Source organism: Peromyscus maniculatus, chromosome 11 (genome assembly GCF_049852395.1).
Source record: "Peromyscus maniculatus bairdii isolate BWxNUB_F1_BW_parent chromosome 11, HU_Pman_BW_mat_3.1, whole genome shotgun sequence".
NCBI lineage: Eukaryota > Metazoa > Chordata > Mammalia > Rodentia > Cricetidae > Peromyscus > Peromyscus maniculatus.
Window position 1 is genome coordinate 71,083,545 of NC_134862.1, and position 21,942 is coordinate 71,105,486.

General features: G+C 45.9%; 2 protein-coding genes across 4 annotated transcripts in view; one reads left to right on the forward strand and one right to left on the reverse strand.

The window, feature by feature from the left end:
* The window catches only part of C11H1orf105 (chromosome 11 C1orf105 homolog), a 46,880-nt gene that overhangs the window by 22,017 nt on the left and 2,921 nt on the right, over positions 1-21,942 (reverse strand). The window contains exons 2-3 of the mRNA XM_076547831.1: positions 9,521-9,606; positions 6,244-6,331 (exon numbers count right to left, since the gene is read on the reverse strand). Of these exons, the coding sequence (XP_076403946.1) occupies positions 6,244-6,331; positions 9,521-9,606 (174 nt within the window). The remainder of the gene's footprint in view (positions 1-6,243; positions 6,332-9,520; positions 9,607-21,942) is intronic.
* Pigc (phosphatidylinositol glycan anchor biosynthesis class C) lies at positions 10,738-13,425 on the forward strand. Of its 3 annotated transcripts, none has more exons than XM_015993592.3 (2): positions 10,738-10,932; positions 12,047-13,425. In XM_015993592.3, the coding sequence occupies exon 2, from the start codon at positions 12,258-12,260 to the stop codon at positions 13,149-13,151; it is 894 nt and encodes a 297-aa protein (XP_015849078.1). In that variant the 5' UTR covers positions 10,738-10,932; positions 12,047-12,257; the 3' UTR covers positions 13,152-13,425. The 3 variants fall into 3 exon arrangements, with proteins under 3 accessions (XP_015849078.1, XP_006974801.1, XP_076403945.1); XM_006974739.4 differs by having other exon boundaries at positions 10,738-10,911; XM_076547830.1 differs by having other exon boundaries at positions 10,905-10,997.

Consider the following 21,942-nt stretch of genomic DNA (forward strand, 5'->3'; position numbering starts at 1 on the left):
GTGGTGGGGGAGGCAGAACAGAGCCATTTGTTCCATGGCAGTAAGAGAGGATGGCAGCGGGCATGTTCACATGGCAGTGGACCAGCAAGTAGACGGCTCATGCAGAACCAAGGGTGGGCGTAACCCTCCGAGTCCAGTCCCAAGTGCTCTTACTTCCAGCGGGGCCTGACTTTCTAAGGCTCCAGACCCTACTCTATAGGACCCTAAGGTGCAGATGAAGTGCGGGAAACACAAACTCCCGTGGAGTCACCCAGGTTCAGACTCTAACCGTGTTGAAGGTGCTATGACAGAAAGAACTGCTGGAGGCCCTGTGAAGCCGTGGGCATTGCTGAGTTCACTGGGAGTAATGGACAGAGGGGAGGGTCTGAGAAGAGTACAATGTCAAGAGATGCGTAGACTTTTTTTTTTTCTGGTGAACAAGAGAAGGGGAAGGCATCCCAGGCCCAGAAAACAGTATGCAATAACCTGGGAGAAGAACCAAGCAAATCATCCTCTGGAGGTTAGAACATCCTGGTTGCCTGGTGGGAGAAGGGCCTGGGTCAGAAGAGGGGCTGGAGGGTAAGCTCTCTGTGTATGCTTCTTGGCTTTGAGCTGAATCAACCTCTGCCGTGTCTTCCCAGGCACTATGGGGGTGGTCTACTCTGTAGCTCAGGCTCCATTTCTCATATTTTTGAGGTCTTGAGACTCAGGTACCTCCCATAAACTGCCACCCAAAGCATCAATGATACCTCTGGGGCTTTAGAAAGGAGACAAAGGACTACTTTTCAGTGTAGGAATAAAGAAAGCATTCCTAGAAGGGGCACTGATGGTGGGCTTGATTGGTAAGAAGACTTGGATGGAGGGTAGCAGCTGTGAGGCAATCCTTGGGCTGGCTCATTTGTAGTAGAGGTCTATGTAGATCTCTGTAGTCAGTTGCTTCCACATTTAAGGACTTCTGGGTTCCTCATAGAATACTACTAGACCCTTTGTGGGTTAGGATCAGAGTTTGTCACAAGCCAAGGGGCAGATATATTAGTGAAATCCCCAAGGCACAGTTAATGCATATGAGTTAATGCATTCCAGAACAATGGTGGCTAGCATCCTTTGGCATCAAAAGGATAAAAATATTCTGTAGATTCTTAGTGTGTCCTTGTTAACTCACTATAGTTTAAGACACGGCTCGCCCCCGCCCCACTACTGTGATAAAATACACCGAGCAACGCAACATATGTGTTTCCTCTGTCTCACAGCTCCAAGGTGCAGGCAACCATGGCTGAGAAGTCAAGGGGGCAAGGACTTGACGCAGTTGGGTATACCGCATTGACAGTCAAGAAGCAGAGTTCAACGAATGCTTGCATGCTCGTGCTCAGTTCGGGACCCCCTCCCCAGGGAACAGTGCCACCCACAACTGACAGGTCTCCCCATCTTTATTAACACAATGGGCAAAGGCTGCTCTCCAAGGTGATTCTAGATTCTGACCAGGTGACAACATTAGCTATCACACTTTTCAGAAAACCTGCTTCCTTGTCCGATCTTTTATCACCCCTTTTAGACTAGGTTGGATGCTCATCTCTCTGATTCCATTATAGACTTGGTAAAACTTTCTTTGCAGTTTATGCTTTGTTCAATCAATCTCTTTGTTTCTACCACCAGCTAAGAGTTACTTAAATGCAAGAACTATGCTTTGCACATTGTGTTTCTCGAGCCCATAGTGGACACATGTGCACAATTTAACCAATATTGAATAAATGAGTCATGGTATGGTATTTGAATTAACAGATGCAAATATAGACATATACACAAAGATTTCTGTTATAACATTGTATTACACAAATCTTACAGGACATTTGTGTTATATTTTGCATAAGGTGCTGGAGAGAAACACAGGTTGGGAGCCTGAAGGGCTCTGTTCCAAACCTAGTAGAGCTAGTAGTAGCCAGTGGGTGATGTTAGCCAATACTGAAGGTTCTTTGGGCCCCCTAGTCCCTCCTGAGGATAGTCCCTGTGGCCAGAAGGACAGAACAGATGTGCTAATCCTGCCAGCTCAGTGCATGAAGAGCACAAACTACTCTTGGCTGTACTCCAGCTCAGACTCACAACCAGCCAGTCCTGCTTCCTAGAAGAGCTGCTCCATTCCTCTTTCTTTGGAGGGTAAGCAGGCTTAGAGTTACAGGAGGCAGCTGCAATAGGCACACCTAAAGGTGATGTAAATCATTTTGGATTCCATGTTCGAGAGGGCTCCTTTCCTCCGGTCACACTTTCTTTCCCAGCCATGGGACCTAGGTCTTTCCCAACTGTACCATCCCCACCTTACTCTCTTTCCCTAAGGCTGGCATAGCAGCAGCAGCAGCAATGGAGAGAAAACTGGCCAGGCTCACAGCCAAGCTCCTGGTGATATCATCTCTCCAGTGAGAGACACTGAACAGTATTGTGTCTCTTATTTCCTAAGCAGCTGTTCTCGAGACAGCAGACAGAAGTAACAGGAAGGTGAGAGCAACCTGTAGAAAGTCCAGCAGAGGTGTAACCAGATGTCAGCCAGTCCCCAGGTGTTGAAGACTCCTCTTCATGTTTCACAACTGCAAGATCTTATTTTCGGACAATATTTTCTAAAGGTTCCTAAGAACTGGCTCATTGCCCAAGATTTTGGCTTTCTAAAATGCTTGATAAAGAACTTGAAGTTTATTTCATTCTTCCCATGCTTAGACACACACACACACACACACACACACACACACACACACACACACACACACACACCTGTTTACATAACAAAAACTGAAAATGTAAGCAGCAGATGGTGATTTTAAAAATAGACAAGACAAGCTTGATTTCAATCTATTGATAACTTGCCTGTGTCCTTTCTGCCCTTCACCACATCTATTCCTTTCCCTTGTTCTACTCCTGACTTAGCTGACAGGGACCTTTCTGGTTTCCTTTCTTAACTAACCTAGTGAGGAAACAGTAGCCCAGAAAGCCTAAGAGACTTACCTGGTAACTCACCCATTTAGTTTCCACGATGGAAATTTTTTGTCTTGTTTTGTTTTTATAAAATGGTCAAAGACAGATGCTTTTTCCCCCTCAGGGTAAAAGTGGATCTTCAGAGTCTACTTGAGGGCATAATTATCCCTATACCCTTTAAAGACTGCAAGGGCAGTTAGTTCACTATTCTAGAAAACTCATAGAATTATTACACCTTTCTCCTCTATCTGAAAATATCAATTTCCATCAAAGAATAAGTGCAAAAGCTCCCCTACTATTCATTAGGAAAAATATTAAGCATACATAAAAGAGCCAAGCATCTACTATCCAGACTTATTAAATGTAAGTTCTGTGACCATAATCATTTTACAACAGTCATTTTTGTTATTCTAAAGTTGTTTTTATAGTTGCATATATTTGATAAATATAAACAGAAAAAGGACTTAGGACTGTGTGAGGCAGTTTTCTTTGTGGTCATGACTTTCCAAATTTAGAATCAAGGAGAAATAATTAGCTAAAGAGCTTAGTGGTGAGAAAATGGAATTCAACTTTTATTGTTTCCCAGCTGGCCCTCTGATATTGAACAATGCCTTCAGCCAAAGCTTTTTGTCACAGGTCTGCTAAAAGCAAAATAAATAATACTGTCATGTTTAATCTGACTTCATTAGATCGGAAAAGCAAAGTCGGATCAAAGAGAGTGGAGAGCCAATGGGGGAAGGTATTGAGAGGACAGTAATCAGTGTGGAGCCTGCGAGTCCTGGCTAGCTCATCCTCAGCCCCACAGGCTGGCAAGGGAGGTTTAGAGCCTCCAGGTGCCCTTCCCCAGGTCACCCATGCACCCCCCAGCCCCATGTAGAATAAGTAACCTTCCTGGCATGAGGTGAAATGCTAGGTGAGAGTGTGGCTAGTGAAAATTCTGCCCAGTAAACATTGGAGGGACTGTTTAGGCTTCATTTCTCACCTTCATTCAAAAGCTTTCTCCTGTTATCTGTTTCCCCCCTACCCCCATCTCATGGGTATTGTTTTAGACCCTGTCTCTTCCTGTTTAGACCCCTCTACCCTTGCTGTCTGCCCTTTCTCCCAGACCGTGTCTGTCTTTGCTCTCTGTCTGCTTCAGGCACATTTGTACCTGCAGCTGCTGCATGGCCCCTCCAGGGTAAGTGAGGAATGCTACTGTGGAATGTGAGAGTTCAAATTGTGCCCTTTGGCTGCTGATGGTGAAGAGGAAGGGAGCCAGGTGTCAGGACCTTTGCACCTATACAGTGTCCAGGGCCTCTGGTTGGCCGTACAATGATTAGCAATTTCTTGGCGGGTCCCTGGCATAGGGATAAAGAAGGAGATAGAGTGTCCACAAAACATTCCACTCCCTTGAGGCATGACAGTTTCTTTCTGGAAAGGAGCAGCTGCTGAGCCTTTGTTTAATTCGAGGCATATATGTGACAAGGATTCTTAAGCTCATGGTGCCTAACAGAGCAAAGATCCTAGATCCTCAGAGACCCTTCCTACCTACAAGGGTGATTCTTTCTCACTCACACAATAGTGGAGGAGCAGACCCTAGTAAGACAAAAATGAGGGTGAAATCCATGCATTTCTCATACTCAGTGCCTTTGGGATTTCTCTTAGGTCTGCCCAGAGACTGGTCTTCCGGACCTGCTATTGGTCAGGCTGCTGGAAGCTGTTGCTCCTAACTGCTCTCTAGTGGCCAGCCACCAGTATTGCAGTCACAAAATGCTAGGCACTGCAAGAAGGCGGCTTCTACCAGTGTTTAGGAAAGCCTCCTGCCGCAGCCGACGGGGTGCTTTGGGGTCCTGGTGTCTAGGCTGCCACAGTGCACTGAGACGCAGGCCAAACCTTGGGGAGCAGGCAGTTGGCAGCAGACGAGAGCTTGTCTAATAGTTTAGATCTGGGTGACTGAAAGCGTGACCCTCTGTCAGTCTCTCTTCCCTCTCCCCCTCACCTCGTGCATGTCATTCACAGCAGCCTGGCTTGTTCAGGGTGTGAGGGGGCCTCATGTGGTGACTCTTAGCACAGCTTGGACCCAAACACCCCTGTGCTGAAACAGGTATGTCTGCTCACAGTTCGTGGCTTTATGGGCTCTCTGTGCTCTGGCGGGGCACAGCAGGCTTGCTCCCCTTCTGAGGAGCGCTGACCCTTAGGTGTTCTTCAAACATTTCCTGCACTCCCAGGCTCCCTATCTTTCTGATATTCCTTCCGTTACCCGAGTCTCTTTTGCTCTTTCTCTAAGCTGGCTCTGGATTATTGGTGTATTATTACCCTCACCGGATGCAGGTGCCCCTCCCCAACCAGGAGTAACCTTCCCTCCCACCTTCTCAAGCACTCTGTCCCACTCTCTGATATTTCTGGGATGACCGCCACTCTTGTCCCATCTAGCCTGCCCCTGTTCCATTTGTGTGGGCTGCAAATGAGTTGCTCTTTTCTGTATGTTAGAATAAATAAAAAGTGTTCTGTTAGCATTGACTGCCATGAGGGCTCCTAATAATTGTTTCTTCTAGTAACTGAGTGCTCACTACGTGTTGGGCACTGGGCCAAGTGCTATGGGAACTCTCCTCCTTCAGGTACTGCCTAGCAATAGTCCCGAGAATGCCTGCAGTTTTAAAAGGGAAGGGATTCCTAATACCACCGGGTGTGTCCCCCTCTCCTCCCCTCCCTCCCTTCTCTCCTCCTTCTACAAGTGCAGACAGATCCAGCACCTTAGCTTAGATGCTTCTGTGCCACACAGTGACTCCGGGGGCCACCAGCAAAACCAGCTGTATTGGATTTTCTGTGAGCTGGTCGGGAAGGGTGGGCTTTTTAAATGGAAGGTCCACAGGTGTAGGGATTTGTTTGGGGGAAGACATAAGTCATTGATGGAGGCCGGGAAGAAGCTGGGGTTGTCTCTAGAAACTAGGGACCATTGAGCTAACCATTGAGATGTTGTCCCTGAAGGGCTTCTGGCAGACTCTTCCATAATTAATTTCTGTTTTCCCTTTTTGGTATTTCCAACATTATTTTTAGTGATGGCATACTGGAATACTAAAATACTTGAGTCAGGGTAAGCACAAATAAAACCTGGTTTTATTTGTGGTGATACAAATTCACTTAATTAAACAAATAAATATTCACTGGACACTGTTGACGCGCCAGGCACAGACTCATGTTAAGGGGACAGGAAATACAGTCATACTCTATATTAGGGATAAAGGAAAAGATACAGTGTCCACAAAATAGTCTACGCTCTTGAGGCAAGACAGTAACCAGCAGATTCAATGAAAACGTTCTGAGTACCTGATATATGACATCTGGAACCTGAAGCAAATTTGGCAAATCCATACCCTTCTTGCACAAAGTCAGAACAGTGGCAGAGGAATGATATCTAAGTGACCAAAGCAAAAGGAGGTTAGAATCAGAGTCCTTGGCTTGCAGATGCAGGCCCCAGCTGTTCCAGAGATAAGGCATGGGCACTTGCCCCGCCTCCTGCTCCAATTCTGCCATTCTGCATAGCTCAGGCCATGCGGCTCAGGCCTTGGAGGTGCTCCCACATGCGCTCTGTCCTCTCTCCCTCCCTCCCCTCCTCTCTCTCTTTTTAAACTAACCAACAACAGCCCCAGATGAGACATAAATAAACGGGGGAAAGACTGCTCCCTGAAAGCAGGAGTGCACGGAATGAGATGCTCCTTAGGTTCCCTCTTCAAAGCGGCTGCATGAATGGGAAGGGGAAGTCTTTAACAAGACCGAGACCCCATCCTTTCATGCCTGGCTGCCTTTCCTGGAAGTTATGCCCCTGCACACAAAACTTACCTCTTCCCCCCACAACAGACCATCTTTCCCTGGAACATTCTTCCCAGTTATCAGGGACACAGAGATGTGACAGGGCAATACCACCAATCTCTACAGGATTCCCATTGAAGTTCATTTAGTTAAAATATTAGGGGCTGAGGCCTTGGTGTGGGGGTGGGGAGACACTGGGCATGCCCTGCCATCCAAGGGACGGAAATATGAAGTGCTGGTCCTCTGCCAAGAACACCTCTCCCTTTAGTGAGAAGGACTTCATTGTTCATTGTTCATGTGGAAGGAGTGTGGCGCTCATCAAGTATTTACTGTGTCATTTCTCTGACACTTCCCTGGGCCCTGGGAAGCGAGTGGGGGGCGGAGGAGGGAGGCGGGCTGATGTGAATTCCTCCACAGGCTTCTCTGTTATGGGAATGGGCTGCCTTGGATTTATTATCCCAAAAGTGACCAGGAAAGGCAAGAAGGCCAGGTTGGTCCTGCTTCGGTACACAATAATCTCTCATTAACAGGACCTCTGTGTCCTGAGCAGCTTTGGACAGCGGGTGTGGCTTTGCACAGACCGGCCAAGCTGGGAGAGTGCTCCTGGAAGGAAGTGGCTTTGTCCAGGCACTTCCCCATCACTTCCTTGGGGGTCTTGCAGGTCTCACCTCCACCCCATAACTGTGTTTCCAGAGCTCCTTTGAAGCTGTGATGTTCTGAAATGTATTTCACTAAACATTCCTTTACCCTTTCTAGACCATTCTATTGGTTCTGCTTTGTCCAAGGGCATGGAATACTTTGAGTGCTTTGAACTATCCCCTAAGGGCTATGGAAAATTATCACCAAACATTCTAGGACCTGAAACTCTGGACAAGTAGAGAGTTTCTGTCCTTATAAATGGTGAGACATCAATTATCCTTCTTCTGTTCCCAATAAGCTGTTCTCTGAGAGCTGAGGGCACTTCACAGGTCCTGTCCAGCCACAGTTTGGTGGCGTGAGTAGCCTCATTTCTCTAAGCAGAGACTAAGATTGCTACCTCAGTCTGAGAGCAGAAGACTGAGAAGGATTTCACTACCTTATGGAACTTCTCTTCACTAGCCTAACTGTGGCCAGCAGAGGGGGAAATGATGGCATCCCCTTTTCCGCTGCTGCCGAAAGACACTCAGGACTGGGCACTGGAAAAACAGGTGCCATGACCGTCCAGCTGGGTGCCAAGCCTGCCTCCCTCAAGCCCGGCTCTGTTCTCTACTCCCCCACCTTTTACCAAAAGGCTTGTATAGGGCACAGGGGAGTTGGAGGCAAGATGAACATGCACTGGGATGCCTCACCCCTGGGTTCATGGGCAGAGAGTACTGTGGGATGGTAGAGTTAGCTTATTAGATGTCAAGCACCAGCAACTGAAAACTTCCAGATTTTAGGAAACCCAGCATATTTGGCCCCCAGACTCGCACATCTGAGGCAACACTGACTCAGGTAGAGGGCAGGATGTCACCTTTGTTCAGTACTCCCATTCACTGCCACCTCCATCTGACCAGCCTCATTAGTGTGGCCTCCATCTGACTGTCATCAGCATGTGAGCTTATGACATAACCAATTAAAAAAAGGCGATAAGTTGTCATTACTCATGATGACTCTTGACGTATTGTCAACTCTTAATAAATCTATTACTTGGTTACTGCCTAAGCAAACCTTTGACTTTATTGAACCTCTGATTGCTCATGCCAGATAAACACACATGCACACACACACACACACACACACACACACACACACACACACACAACTGAAAATAGGCACTCAAATGCTTGCTTTGAAAATACACAAACCCTTCCATCAGCTTGTTGAGAACTGTGTTAAAGTGCAGACAAAGCTAAAGCGCTGTAGGGATGCTCCTAGTGGAGTCATCTGTTTACAGACTTAAGAATGCACGACAATTCTCAACTGGAAAGGAAACTCTGGGAAAGTATGCTTTTTCTAGCAACCCTTTCCAGTCCATGACAAGCCTATGAAACTGCTTCTGTGCCCTCCTTGCTTATCCAGATTCCTTACTCCCCTCCCCCCATCATCTAACAACCCCCCTCCCCCCGCAGAACAGCGACATCACCACACCGAGAGACCCCTTAATTACTAAGGGGGTGTGGTGCTAATGAAGAACCTAATTCTTTTAAGTGGAAGCTGAAATGCCCCCTACGTAAAAAATCTCAGTTTTCAAAGCCAGAAATGTTGGACTGCGATACACCTTCCCCAGACCCCGCGACCTACCTATCCCTTCATTTGTAAGTTATCCACTAAATAAATCTTCCTTTTAACTACAAAAAACAAACAAACAAACGAAAAACCAGAAATAATGTGTTCTCTGTTGGCTTTGGAGGGGCGGGCGGGGGGGGGGGGGGATTTGGGAGTGGGTGGGATGGGGGGGGGGCTGATAAAACTGGAGAAGGCTCCAAGTGAGAAACAGCAGCTACTGCTCTCGAAAGACGGGATGCTCTGGTTCTAGACTTTTGAGAGTTAAAATTTGAAGGCTGGGAACTAAAGCAGGGGAGGGAAAGATAAGGAAGTGTTTTGGGAGATGGTGTCTGGGGTTGAATAATGGAGGCAGACTAGAAGGTTGTGCAGGCCTCATTTCCTCTAGCAAGGCCTTTACACAGCATACGCTTTGTCTGAGAACTCCAGGGCATTTCTGATTTTTGTGCACTTGAGTTGGTTTCTCCACTGATCACAGGCACCTCTCCCCTTGAGAACACATCCACTGAGATCTTTCTCAAGTGTTTTGTCCTCAGGAGCTGGGGATTACCTTCCAGGGATGCTGAGTACCAAAGGCTTGTTCACCAGGCTGGCCTCACTAAGCCAAGGGACCTTGTCAAATTTTGGAACAAAAGCCTAAAGAGAAAAGGAAAGAGATAATTTTGCAGAGTTTATCACACTTAAGAAAAATAAAGATAAATCTTAAAGGGGGGTCACAGGGCTGGAGAGATGGCTCAGTGGTTAAAAGTACTCTCTTCTCTTTGAGAAAACACAAGTTCAGTTTATAACACACACCTATCAGTTCACAACTGCCTGTAACTATAGTTGCAGGGGATCTAGCACCTTCTTATGGCCTCCACAGGCATCTGTTTTCAGGAGCACATACCTACACACAGACACATGTGTAGATAAAGTTAAAATATTAAAGTGGAATTACAACACTTGACTAGTGCTGGTACTATGATAACCAAAGTGAGCTATTAGCAACCACATAGCAACCAACCCTCTACAAAACATTTTTACACTCAAGTCTTTCAACCAACTTTCCCATAAAGTGGCCAGAAATAAATACGTGCCTTCTCTGTTTTACAAAGAATTCAAAGTGAAGATAGTGTGAATTCCTCTAAGTGACACAGTTAATAAATGGGTTCATGCTTTCTGACTTTTGTGTCCACTATATTCTGTATTCTATATATTTTCAGTTCTTTATACTTACATCTCTTTGTAATTTCTGTAATAGTTCCGTGAGCTCAGCTGAAAATCATCAGTCTCTTGCCTCAATCCTCTAGCCATGTTTTCAGACCCAAGGCCCGCCACCCTCTCCTTTCTTAGGTGGCAAAGTCTAGGAAAGAATCGAGCTTTGGATTTGGAGCCATCCACAATTGGATATTTAATCTAGCTGCAATCCATATCCTGCTGCCTGACTTTGGACAAATAGAAACTTATGATCACATCGTCTCTGTGGAGGTCACTGCCCAGAAAGCTCCATGAGATCTGGGATATTTTTTTCTCTGTGTAGTTACTGCAGGATCATGAGCGCCAGAAGCCTGGGCTGGCTCCTGTATCTGTAGGAAGGTTTGGATGCATGCAAAGTCCCTTAGCTGAGGGCCTGACAACATTGCAAGCTCAGCAACCGCAGCTGTGATCACTCTTCCACCTGCCCAGAATCTATTCCTGCCTTCTCCTCCCTTTGAACCCCTGGAGGAGCTTCCCAGGCTCAGAGAACGCCACTTTGAGCAGAACTCCGGGAGAGGAGGAGCCAGTAGAGGGCAGCAGCGACCTCGCGGTGCGGAGTCTCCGGGGGCGGGACGCTTGGGCGATGCCGTGGTACCGACCCGGAAGTGCTCCTCCACACCGGTACCCTCCAACCCCGCGCTCCGGATATAGAAATCGCTGGCCGGCTGCCCTTCTTACTCGTGCACCCCTAGGAGCTCGGTGCAGGTGGGTTCCGGCATCCATCAGGTCGGGGAGTTCCCGCTGAGCCACGGCTGGGAGAGGGGCGGCGGCGGGCGGGGCGGGCTGGCTGGGTGAGTGGCAGCACTAGACGGTACCCTTCCCCGTCCCGGGACGCGGACCTTTCACATCCAGAAGTTTCTGTGCGTGAGGGCAGAGTCCAGAGTGTCTGGCTTTAAGCAAAAGTCTGTCCTGGCCTCCATGGAATAAATAAAGTCCGGCAGGAAGTTTTTTCTTAAATTTGCTGAATAACCTTCCTGTTTCTGACTCTTTTGAGATTTCCCTTTCTGAAAATAGAATGGTTTTTCATCCCGCAGTAGAGTTTTGCTGTTTCAGTTAATTAGGATGGTATAGCACTGTAGAGGATGGTAAGCTCAGCTAATGAACAAAGAAGCTTTGAGTTCTTGTTTGGGGCTAAAGCGATAGATATTATACCGTTCTGTATTGTGCAGATATTGTTGTCATGAGACCTATAACTTACCCCGATGCTTTTGGGAACCTGGTAACAGCTATGGATTCTGTCCCTATAAGTTTGCATAAGTTGCAAATACAGTCATGCAAAAATAGTGCATGGCACAGGGGAAGATAACGAGAAGCACAAACTTTGATATTTGACTTTTTTTTTTTTTTTTTTGGTTTTTCGAGACAGGGTTTCTCTGTGTAGCTTTGCGCCTTTTCCTGGAACTCACTTGGTAGCCCAGGCTGGCCTCGAACTCACAGAGATCCGCCTGCCTCTGCCTCCCGAGTGCTGGGATTAAAGGCGTGCGCCGCCGCCGCCGCCGCCGCCACCACCACCCCCGGCCGATATTTGACTTTTGTTGGAGTTCTGGCTCCACTCTGTTACCCTGAGACATAAATACCCAACCAATGTGAAACGCAGATGTTTTACTAGGTAAAGTGGGACAGGTACTAACTTGTAAGGTTGTGACAGCTGAAGAAGGTACGTAAGACATTTAGCATTCTGAGTCAGTGATGTCATGCAGGATATCAATTAAGATATTAAAATTTGAAGTGTGATTTTAATGCCTCAAACTATGTCACTATACACAATTGATTTAGGCTTTCAGTAAACTGAGTTGACCTTTTCAAGCTTTCATATATTCACAGATCTCTCTTTTTCTAGGAATTTAGCTGCGTTGTCCTGCCTCACAGAACAAACTCATCTATTGTAGACCTAGCCTGGATTGCAGGCTTTGTAAACAAGGAAACACCTGTAGGTTATCAGCATGGCATTTCCAGAGAGGTCTTAATTTGTAACTTTATCGAGAACAAGAAATGCTTGGACTTCTTTGAGGGAGATTGAACCGGCCTGGATTTGAGGAAAGGATGAGATAATGTGTGCTCAGCGTGTAACTGACACCACAGAAGTCAAGTGGCAGAAGGTTTTATATGAGCGGCAGCCGTTCCCTGATAATTATGTCGACCAAAGATTCCTGGAAGAACTCCGGAAAAACATCTATGCCCGGAAGTACCAATACTGGGCTGTGGTATTTGAGTCCAGCGTGGTGGTACAGCAGCTGTGCAGTGTCTGTGTGTTTGTGGTGATCTGGTGGTACCTGGACGAGGGTCTTCTGGCCCCGCAGTGGCTTTTTGGGACTGGACTGGCATCTTCATTGATTGGGTATGTTTTATTTGATCTCATTGATGGAGGTGATGGGCGGAAGAAGAGTGGGCGGACCCGGTGGGCTGACCTGAAGAGTACTCTGGTCTTCATTACTTTCACTTACGGTTTTTCACCAGTGCTAAAGACCCTAACAGAGTCTGTCAGCACGGACACCATCTATGCCATGTCAGTTTTGATGCTGTTAGGCCATCTCATCTTCTTTGATTATGGTGCCAATGCCGCTATTGTATCCAGCACACTGTCCTTGAACATGGCCATCTTTGCTTCTGTTTGCCTGGCCTCACGTCTCCCCCGGTCACTGCACGCCTTCATTATGGTGACATTTGCCATCCAGATTTTTGCACTGTGGCCCATGTTACAGAAGAAACTGAAGGCATATACCCCACGAAGCTATGTCGGGGTCACGCTGCTTTTTGCATTTTCAGCTTTTGGGGGTCTTTTGTCCATTAGTGGTGTGGGAGCCATACTCTTTGCCCTTCTGCTGATATCCATTTCATGTCTCTGCCCTTACTACCTCATTCGCCTGCAGCTTTTTAAGGAAAATATTCATGGGCCTTGGGATGAAGCTGAAATTAAAGAAGACTTGTCTAGGTTCCTCAGCTAAGCTAGGGACCTTCATTTCATCATTAAGACAAGCCAAAAGATATAGAGCCTAACCAGTATAGCATTTAAATAAAGGCAGAGTCCCACTGTTGAAGCAGTGGGCTGGTCTGGGTGGTAGACCAGAGATCAGAAGAAAACATTTAGCCAAGGTGTTCATCCTTCAGTTATTTTGCGACTGAAAAGGCTTTCTGGTGCTGTCATGAATTATTGTCCCTCTTGGTTCCTTGTAACAAATGATGTAATGTCGGTTCTGCTTATTAAAAAAGTAACACCCATTGAATTGTCTAATTTTTTTAAAAAAATGCCCTTATTTATGCGCATGCACGTGCGCACGTGTGTGGTGTGTGGTGTGTGGTGTGTGGTGTGTGGTGTGTGGTGTGTGTGTGTGTGTGTGTGTGTGTGTGTGTGTGTGTGAGAGAGAGAGAGAGAGAGAGAGAGAGAGAGAGAGAGAGAGAGAGAGGGGTTGTATGTGTTGGTTCTCTTTCCAGTATGCATGTCCCAGGCATTCAGCTCAGGCCTTGGCAGCAAATGCCTTTTCCAGCTGAGCCACCACACTGGCCCTGTCTCCTGATTTTTCTGAGAACATAAGACATACAGAAGTGGTATGAAGAGTAGTAGGTGTGTGTGTGTAATCAGTTATCTAGCCTTGTCCGTGTACTGAGGACACCTTTATATATTTAGAGCCCACATTTGAGAATCCAGGATGCTGGTACTCATTTTGTTGTCCCACACCTCAGAAGTGTTCAGTCATTTTAGTTCTTAGAGGATTGTACATATAGCCAATAAAGGAGAATCATGTGTCATAGAAACAAAATGTTAGAGACGTTGAAAGAAGCTGGAAAGAGTTCATTGGGAGCAATTAGTCAACAAGAGGTGACATTTGCTCTTGAAGGATAGCTGGTGAAAGCCCTCAAGAGCCAGATAAGTAATGTTAGCAAGTTTGGAAAACTATGGAGCAAGCAGCTGTGTCCACTGAGGGCAGCTGCTGCTGCTCCAAAAATGATTGTTTGTTTCTGATCAGTTTGGGCTTCATACACCTGTGGAATTTCCAAGGTGAATATTATAGTAGCCATGGATCTTGATTTGTAATATGAAATGTGCTTTGTAAGCTGTCTCAAATTTAATCCAGGCTGCAAGAACATTTGCAGGCAAAAACATGACTGCATATGATGCCACATCTATTAGTCGAGGCACAAAGATGGGAATGTGCTAGGGGTTTAGAATTCCAAAGATCTGGAGGAGGAGAGAGAGTCAGTGGGAGCTTGAGTAATGAAGGGTTCATCTCTGTTGATACAGTCACTTGGGCTCTGTAGCCCATGGCGAGCAATCCAGCTTGTCTAAAGATGGGACCAATTGTGAAGTCTTGAGTTAGCTAATTGTTCTCCATTCTCATCTTTAAGAATTGTGGCAATTAGATAAGCTGTGTGTGAAGTGTCTTGAAGAATGCTCTCAGGATGCATGGTGCTAGTGCTAAATATCTCAAATGCAAAGTTCTGAAGCCGAAAGTGCCCCCAAATCTGAAAGGTTTTGAGTATCAATGTTATGCCCTGCAAAAATTACAAATTCTATAAATTATACATTATACACAAAACCTTCATGTACAAAGTTATCTAAGCAATATAAAATTGTCTTCATACTGTGAATAAGGTGTATATAAAATAAGTAAATTTTGTATTTGGATGGGTCCCATTCTCAAGCTATCTTTTTATGTAAAAATTTCAAAATCTGAGGAAAGAAACATATTTCTGGTTCTAAGCATATTGGATAAAGGACACTGGATATGTTTTAATAATTGAAATGTCGGGAACTTTGAAGAGGGCAATGGCACATAATGAATTAGGTACTTCCCAGAGTGGTTCCAGCTGTGAAAAGGATGTGTATGGTCCTCTGATTGTTGTAAAAGTCATTTCAAATTAGAAATAGCAAGAGAGCAGTACACTGTGAAGTAGTGCTTATTTGTCCGATTTTTGTTTTTAGTTTTTAGTTTAGTTTTGTTTGTTTTTGTTTTTGTTTTTCGAGACAAGGTTTCTCTGTGTAGCTTTGGAGCCTGTCCTGGAACTCACTATGTAGCCCAGACTGGCCTTGAACTCACAGAGATCCTCCTGGCTCTGCCCCCCCCCCCCCAAGTGCTGGGATTAAAGGCGTGTGCCACCACCACCTGGCCCTATTTGTCCGATTTTTCATAAATGTCTTGAATAGGATTTTGAACTAATGTCTGCAGCAATTATCCCATTTTTTCCTGATGTTTACTGTCATTGAAGATTGTTTCATGATAAAAAAGTGTGTGGTTGTCCCCCAAGATCACTTATACTGTTTTCCCAAACCCAAGGGCCCTTGGTGTTGGGGAAAAAGGATGCAGAAACTGTCCTGTGGAACCTCAAAGCATCCATCCATTGTGATGGATTGCACATTTTGTGCCTTGAAAGTGGCACAAATTATTCTATAGTCCACATCAACGAATGGCAGATGGACAAAGCAAAGAATTGTAAAAAGCTGTGGGTTTTTTTTTTCTCATGTTTTAATACATTGACTTATCTGAATAGGTTTCCAGTTGTTAACTTTAGGAAATTTATGGCAGTGAACAGAATGCTTCAAAACATTGAACCACCTTGCTGGGCAGTGGTAGTGCACGCCTTTGATCTCAGCACTTGGGAGGCAGAAGCAGGTGGATCTCTGTGTTTGAGACCAGCCTGGTCTACACAGAGAAACCCTGTCTCTTGAGAAAACAAAAACAAAACTACAAAAAAAAAAAAAAAAAAAAAAAAAGACTGAACCGCTTTTAAGAATAGGGGGGTGGCCGGGCGGTGGTGGCGCACGCCTTTAATCCCAGCACTCAGGAGGCAGAGCCAGGTGGATCATTGTGAGTTTGAGGCCAGCCTGGACTACCAAGTGAGTTCCAGGAAAGGCGCAAAGCTACACAGAGAAATCCTGTCTCGGGGGGGGGGGGGGGGGGGGGGTAGGGGGGTGAATGACCTTGACTGCTGTTGTTTCCAGCTCTTTTTTTTTGTGACTTTTATTTGGAGTTACCCAGTACTCAATGTTACTCATATTTGTGGTCCTAGAAGGGCAGTCAGTGTGGAGGGGATGGGGATGGGGAGTTGTGGGGAAGGTGCAGCAGAGACTGTTTGGATACTAATGGAGTTGTAGGGAGACGGGTACCTGTGGTAGTTTGAATGTAATTGGCCCCATAATCTCATAGGGAGTGGCACTATTAGGAGGTGTGGCTTTGTTGGAGTGGGTGTGGCCTTGTTGGTGGAAATGTGTCACTGTGGGTATGGGCTTTGGGGTTTTCTATGCTTAGGATACCACCCTAAGCAGTTGACTTCCTGTTTACTGCAAGATGTAGGACTCTCAGCTCCTTCTCCAGCACCATGTCTGCCTGTATGCTACCATGATCCCCGCCATGATGATAATGGACTGACCTCTGAAACTGTAAGCCAGCCCCAATTAAATGTTTTTCTTATAAGAGTTGCCCTGGTTATGGTGTCTCTTCACAGCAATAGAAACCCTAACTAAGACACTACCACAAGCAGAATCCAGAGTGGGTAGCATTGTGTGTTCCAAAGGGACCTAATACATCCTAGTGGCAGACAGAAGCACAGGATAAAATGGATTATAAATGACAGGGATTGGGGTCACAGAGAGCTGAGTACTTTTGTATTACAGTATCCTGTACTCAGTGGCAAACTCAGGGACTTTCAAGAGATAAGCTAAGACACTGTGTTAGGAAACCTCATATATGAGGGAAGTCTAAAGACTGGCAGTAATTTTGAGGCTAAGCATGGAGAGTGCTTGTGGCAATACTGGAGGAAAGTGAGGGTCTGGATGGAGAGTATGGCCTGGGCATGGGGATAAGAGGGTTTAGTGATTTGTAGGGAATTTACTAACTTCATGTAGAGAGAACAAGGAAGAGGAGGTAGGAATTCAGGAGAAGTGCAGATATTCTAACACGATCAAACTTGTGTGTCTGTTTAACTCTGCCATGAACTAGCCTGTGAGCACAGGGCATGGAGCAGATAATAATGATGGGATAGGTTACATTTGGGCTTCCTGAGATGTTATATCCAGGCTGGGGATGAGCTCCATATGCTGCACTCAGAGCATACTGGCTCAAAATTCTAAGCATAATTTAGATGGCTACCGAGACAAATAGAACAGCATGCTTTTAGTTTTGAGTTTTCTTTCTTTCTTTCTTTCTTTCTTTCTTTCTTTCTTTCTTTCTTTCTTTCTTTCTTTCTTTCTTTCTTTCTTTCTTTCCTTCTCTCTCTCTCTCTCTCTCTCTCTCTCTCTCTCTCTCTCTTTACAATTTAGTTGCCCTACAACTAGGCAATAGTGGAATTAAGAACAGGTGACTGAATGACAAATTGAATAACCCAAATGATAGAAATCAAAGGGACAGGAGTCAGCCTTCTGAAAAATGGATTAGACACTAGAACTCAGCCTGGGAGAAAGACTCAAAGGAGATGTGAGCATGGCCTATAGAGCATTACTTGGGGTAGGATATATAGTTCACTAGTAGAGAAATTACCAAGCATTCCTCAAACTCTGAAAAAAAACGTCAGAGAGTAAAAGCAAATATCAATTTGTTCAGTAGACTATGCCTTACAGCAGAGAAAACACTGAAGCTGTATCATTGTAAGTTTGGGCCAAATGGAAATACAGTTTTACCAAATTTCTGCATTTTTTTCCCAAGAAAATCTCACAGGCCAGCAATATAAATACATTCTAAAAAGGTTTAGGGAGAATGAAACAAAACATCATGCTTTATTTTGTTTTTTAATACTGAGAAATCCTGAGCTGTTACCTGTTGCTATTGGGATGATAAAACTAGCCTGTGGCATGCTCATTTGGCTGTGGCTGATGGGAAGTCATGCCTAGAAAATGATTCATTTGACCCCAGTACGGCAGTTTCTGGGAACACAGTTCATCCCTTAAATCCAGTTCTCTAGCCAGTCTCAACTTGAACCACATTGAAAGGGTGCAGGCAATATACTAATGATTCACAGGAGAAAGAGTTCAGTAGTGTAATTCTGTCTCAACCTGTCCTATACTCGTTTACACAAAAAAGCCACCCGCTCTTCTACCATTTCGCTCCTCTGAGCATTGCTTCTTGTCATTTGTTCTAAGCACAAGGAAGACTAGAGAGGGGAGGTGCCCTTGAGAGCAAGGAGAAGAAGAGGCGGCCATTTTGCCTACCTTGCTCAAATGGAGCTGGTCTAGTTTGGGTCTTATTAGTCCGTCAAAGGCTTATGTGTTAAGTGTGTGATCCTACTGGAAGGTGCTAGATCCTTCGGATAGTAAAGACACGGAAGGACGTGGAGCCTCTAAGAGTATGCCTTTGAAGGGCTGTTGGACCTGATCCTCTCGGCTTCCCAATGATTCAAGATCAACAGCTGTGCTCCTCTTGGGCTCCCTGCCATGGTGTGCGGCTACCCCGCAGGCAGAACGAGCCAACCAGCCATGGGCTGCGCCCTCTGAAACCGAGGCAAGAGAATTCCTCTCTCCTTCAGCTTGATCATCCCAGGGATTTTTTTTCTCCCATCCATGGAAGACTAAGTAGCACAGATGTCAGGCTTTGAAACTGGGGTGGAGAGGATCAAGACTTAGAACGGCAAGGGTGGAAAAAAAACCTACTAATTTTGTGCTGTGTGTAGCCGACTTATGCCAAGCAGGGAGCAAGACGACACATGTACGTGTGCAGCAACATAATGGCTCCCCATGTAAGCATGTTTGGGTCAGTACTGTGCTGTATGAGTACCTAGGTACTGTGAACTTGGCAGAAAAATTTCTGGGCAGCTCTGGGTTTATACATTCATGCTGAACATACAAAAGGACGCACACAAGGCGATCATTTAAGTCTTCCAAGCCAAAGAAAGGCCCAAGGACAAGAAAAAGTAAACAAGTCAGCAGAGGGCATCAGTTACACAATTATGTAGCGTTTCAAACCCTTGTGATTCAGGGAAGGAGGCCTGGGGCACAGTGCCCTCTTGTGGAAGTTACAGGTATTTTTTTGCAGTAGCGATTGTGGGTTGGAATTGTTACTGACTTGTGAATCATGAGTATAAGGTCTTAGGTCCCTATAAACTCAGGAAGCAAATAGTAGATGGGGCCTTGATTAATAATAATACCGACATCTTAGAGCACACCACGGTGTGTTGTGTCCCAGTCACCATGCTATGCACCGTGTGTACATTATTTTATTCTCTTAACAGTCCTGTGAGGCAGATTATTTCCATTTTACAATTTAGGAGACCAAGAATCAGAGTGGGTAGCAGGACATTGTCTAAGGCTATGTGGATGGGTTAGGCCAATGCTCTGCCTTTCTGACAGCTGAGTTGCTTCAAGGGCTAACGGCTGAATAGCAGGTAGCAGATTTGAATGCTCCAAATCTCCCATCATCCCCTGTACCCTATATTCTCTTCCCCCAACATTAATAGGATACTTAATGCCCACCAAGGCTCTCTCTGTGCCTTGCATTGGTATTTTATGATATTTGCCTTAGGAATTTATTCAGTCAACAAATACTTTTTATGTCCTTACTATATGGCAGGTATTATTGTATGTGCCTCGGGTATATCTCTAAATTCAGATGCTTAAAGATCCTTAACCTACTCCAGTTTAGCAGGAGGAGACGGATAACAGATATAAATAGAAGGCAATCCATGCTGTGAAAAGATGAAGGAAGAGGTTTGTGTGTCCTAGAAATCAAGGGCCAAAAATGACCGCAGGAGGAAAGGGTGACCAGCTGTGATCAGTTGGAATCGAAGGACTAAGAGCATCCCATTGGACCTCCGTGGGAGGAGGTCATATCCTTGAAGAGTAGGACTTTGGTGGATGGATTAACAATTGATTTGGAGTGAGCTTGAAAATAGAGAAATAGTAGCAGCCAAACTTCTTGGAAGTTTTCAGCCAAGGACTAGTATAGAAAAGGAAGGAGACGTTAATAAGACAATGCTGTGAGGCATGGCCACTTGATGGGGAAGAGTTAGTTCCTGGAGTAGCATTCCTGAGTAGGTGAGAGGAGATGGGGTCTAATTCTCAACCGAAAGGACAGACAGAAAGAGACTTGAGCTATGGTTACAAGTGGGAAGGTATCCCCCAGTAACTGATGGAAGCAGATGCAGAGATCCACAGCTAAGCACTGGGCTGAGCTCCGGGAGTCCAGCCGAAGAGAGGGAGGAGGGATTACATGAGCAAGGCGAGGTCAAGAACTTGATGGGGAAACCCACCAAGACAGCTGACCCAAGCTAGTGGGAGCTCATGGATTCTGGACTGACAGCTGGGGAGCCTGCATGGGACCGAACTAGGCCCTCTGAATGTGGGTGACAGTTGTGTGGCTTGTTCTGTTTGGGGGGCCCCTGGCAGTGGGGCTAGGATTTATCCCTGGTGCATGAACGGACTTTTTGGAGCCTATTCTCTGTGGTGGGATGCCTTTCTCAGCCTTGATGCAGAGGGGAGGGGCTTGGTCCTGCCTCAACTTCATATGCTAGGCTTTGTTGACTCCCTGTGGGAGGCCTTACCCTCTCTGAGGAGTAGATAGGGAGTGGGGTGGAAGGGAGTGGAGGGGAGAGGGAGGAGGGAAGGGAGAGGGACTGTGGTTGATAGGTAAAATGAAAAAAAAATTAAAATAAAAAAAATGAAATGTCTAGCCAGGCAGTGGCACGCCTTTAATCCCAGCACTTGGGAGGCAGAGCCAGGAGGATCTCTGTGAGTTCGAGGCCAGCCTGGTCTATAGAGCAAGATCCAGGACAGGCACCAAAACTACACAGAGAAATCCTGTCTTGAAAAAAGCAAACCAAACTAAACCAAACAAAAAACAACAACAACAAAAAGAGAAATGTCTAAAGTGACCCTAAAAACAAAACAAAACAAGTGGGTAGGTAGGGTGCATGGGCACAGTTGTTGGGGAGTAGAAGATGAGGTGAGGAAATTTTTTCCTGACTGCTTCGGTTTTCCATAGAGAATGGAGGAAGCAGTGGGATGAGAATGACAGTGGAGCACAGTGTGAAGGAGTGGAGTATGCTGGATGAGCTGAGGGCATTGGGAGAGCAGGTTATTCTGGTTATCCTGTGATACTTAGTGTTCCTGCAGCAGTTTGAAAGAGCATGCCCCCCTCCCCCAGGCTCATGTATTTGAACGCTTGGTCCCAGCAGGTGGACTGTTTAGAAGGATTAGGAGGTACCCCCACGTTGGAGGAGGTGTGTCACAGGGGGATGGGCCTTCAAAAGCTCACTCTATACCCAGTCTTCCCCTCCTCTTCTGCCTGGGACTCCTTCAGCTACTGCTCCAGAGCCTTACCTGCCCGCCCGCCAGCCTGCCACCATGCTTCCCTCTGTGGTGATCATGGACTAGCCCTCTGAGACTGTAAGCCAGTTCCCAATTAGATACTCTTTTATAAGCTGTCTCGGGCATAGTGTTTTGTCACAGCAATAGAACAGTAAGACGGCTCCTTTGAGGATGGTGGTGATGAATTTAAAAGAAAGCTGCTTTCCACATTACACATTTGTTGATATTTTCCAGGTCATGTTCCATTGCACAGAGCAAACCAGGGTAGCTAGAGTCTTGGTTTTATCCAGAGTGGTAGATTAACCAAATGGCATGCCCTGGAGAGCAAGCTGAACATACTGTGGATTTTATTGTCTGGGCTGTGAGTTAGGCCTTTGGGCACAATGCAACAATTACTAAACCCCTGAGACTCCTGGGAGAAGGGGACAAGGACTGTACAGAAGCATATGGAGGTTACAGTGCAGGGTGGATCTAGGTGTCTAGGGGTTCTGAGGTGGTTGACATTG

Coding starts and splice junctions, on each gene's coding strand:
- Pigc (XM_015993592.3), top strand. CDS start 12,258: ATGTGTGCTCAGCGTGTAACTGACACCACAGAAGTCAAGTGGCAGAAG.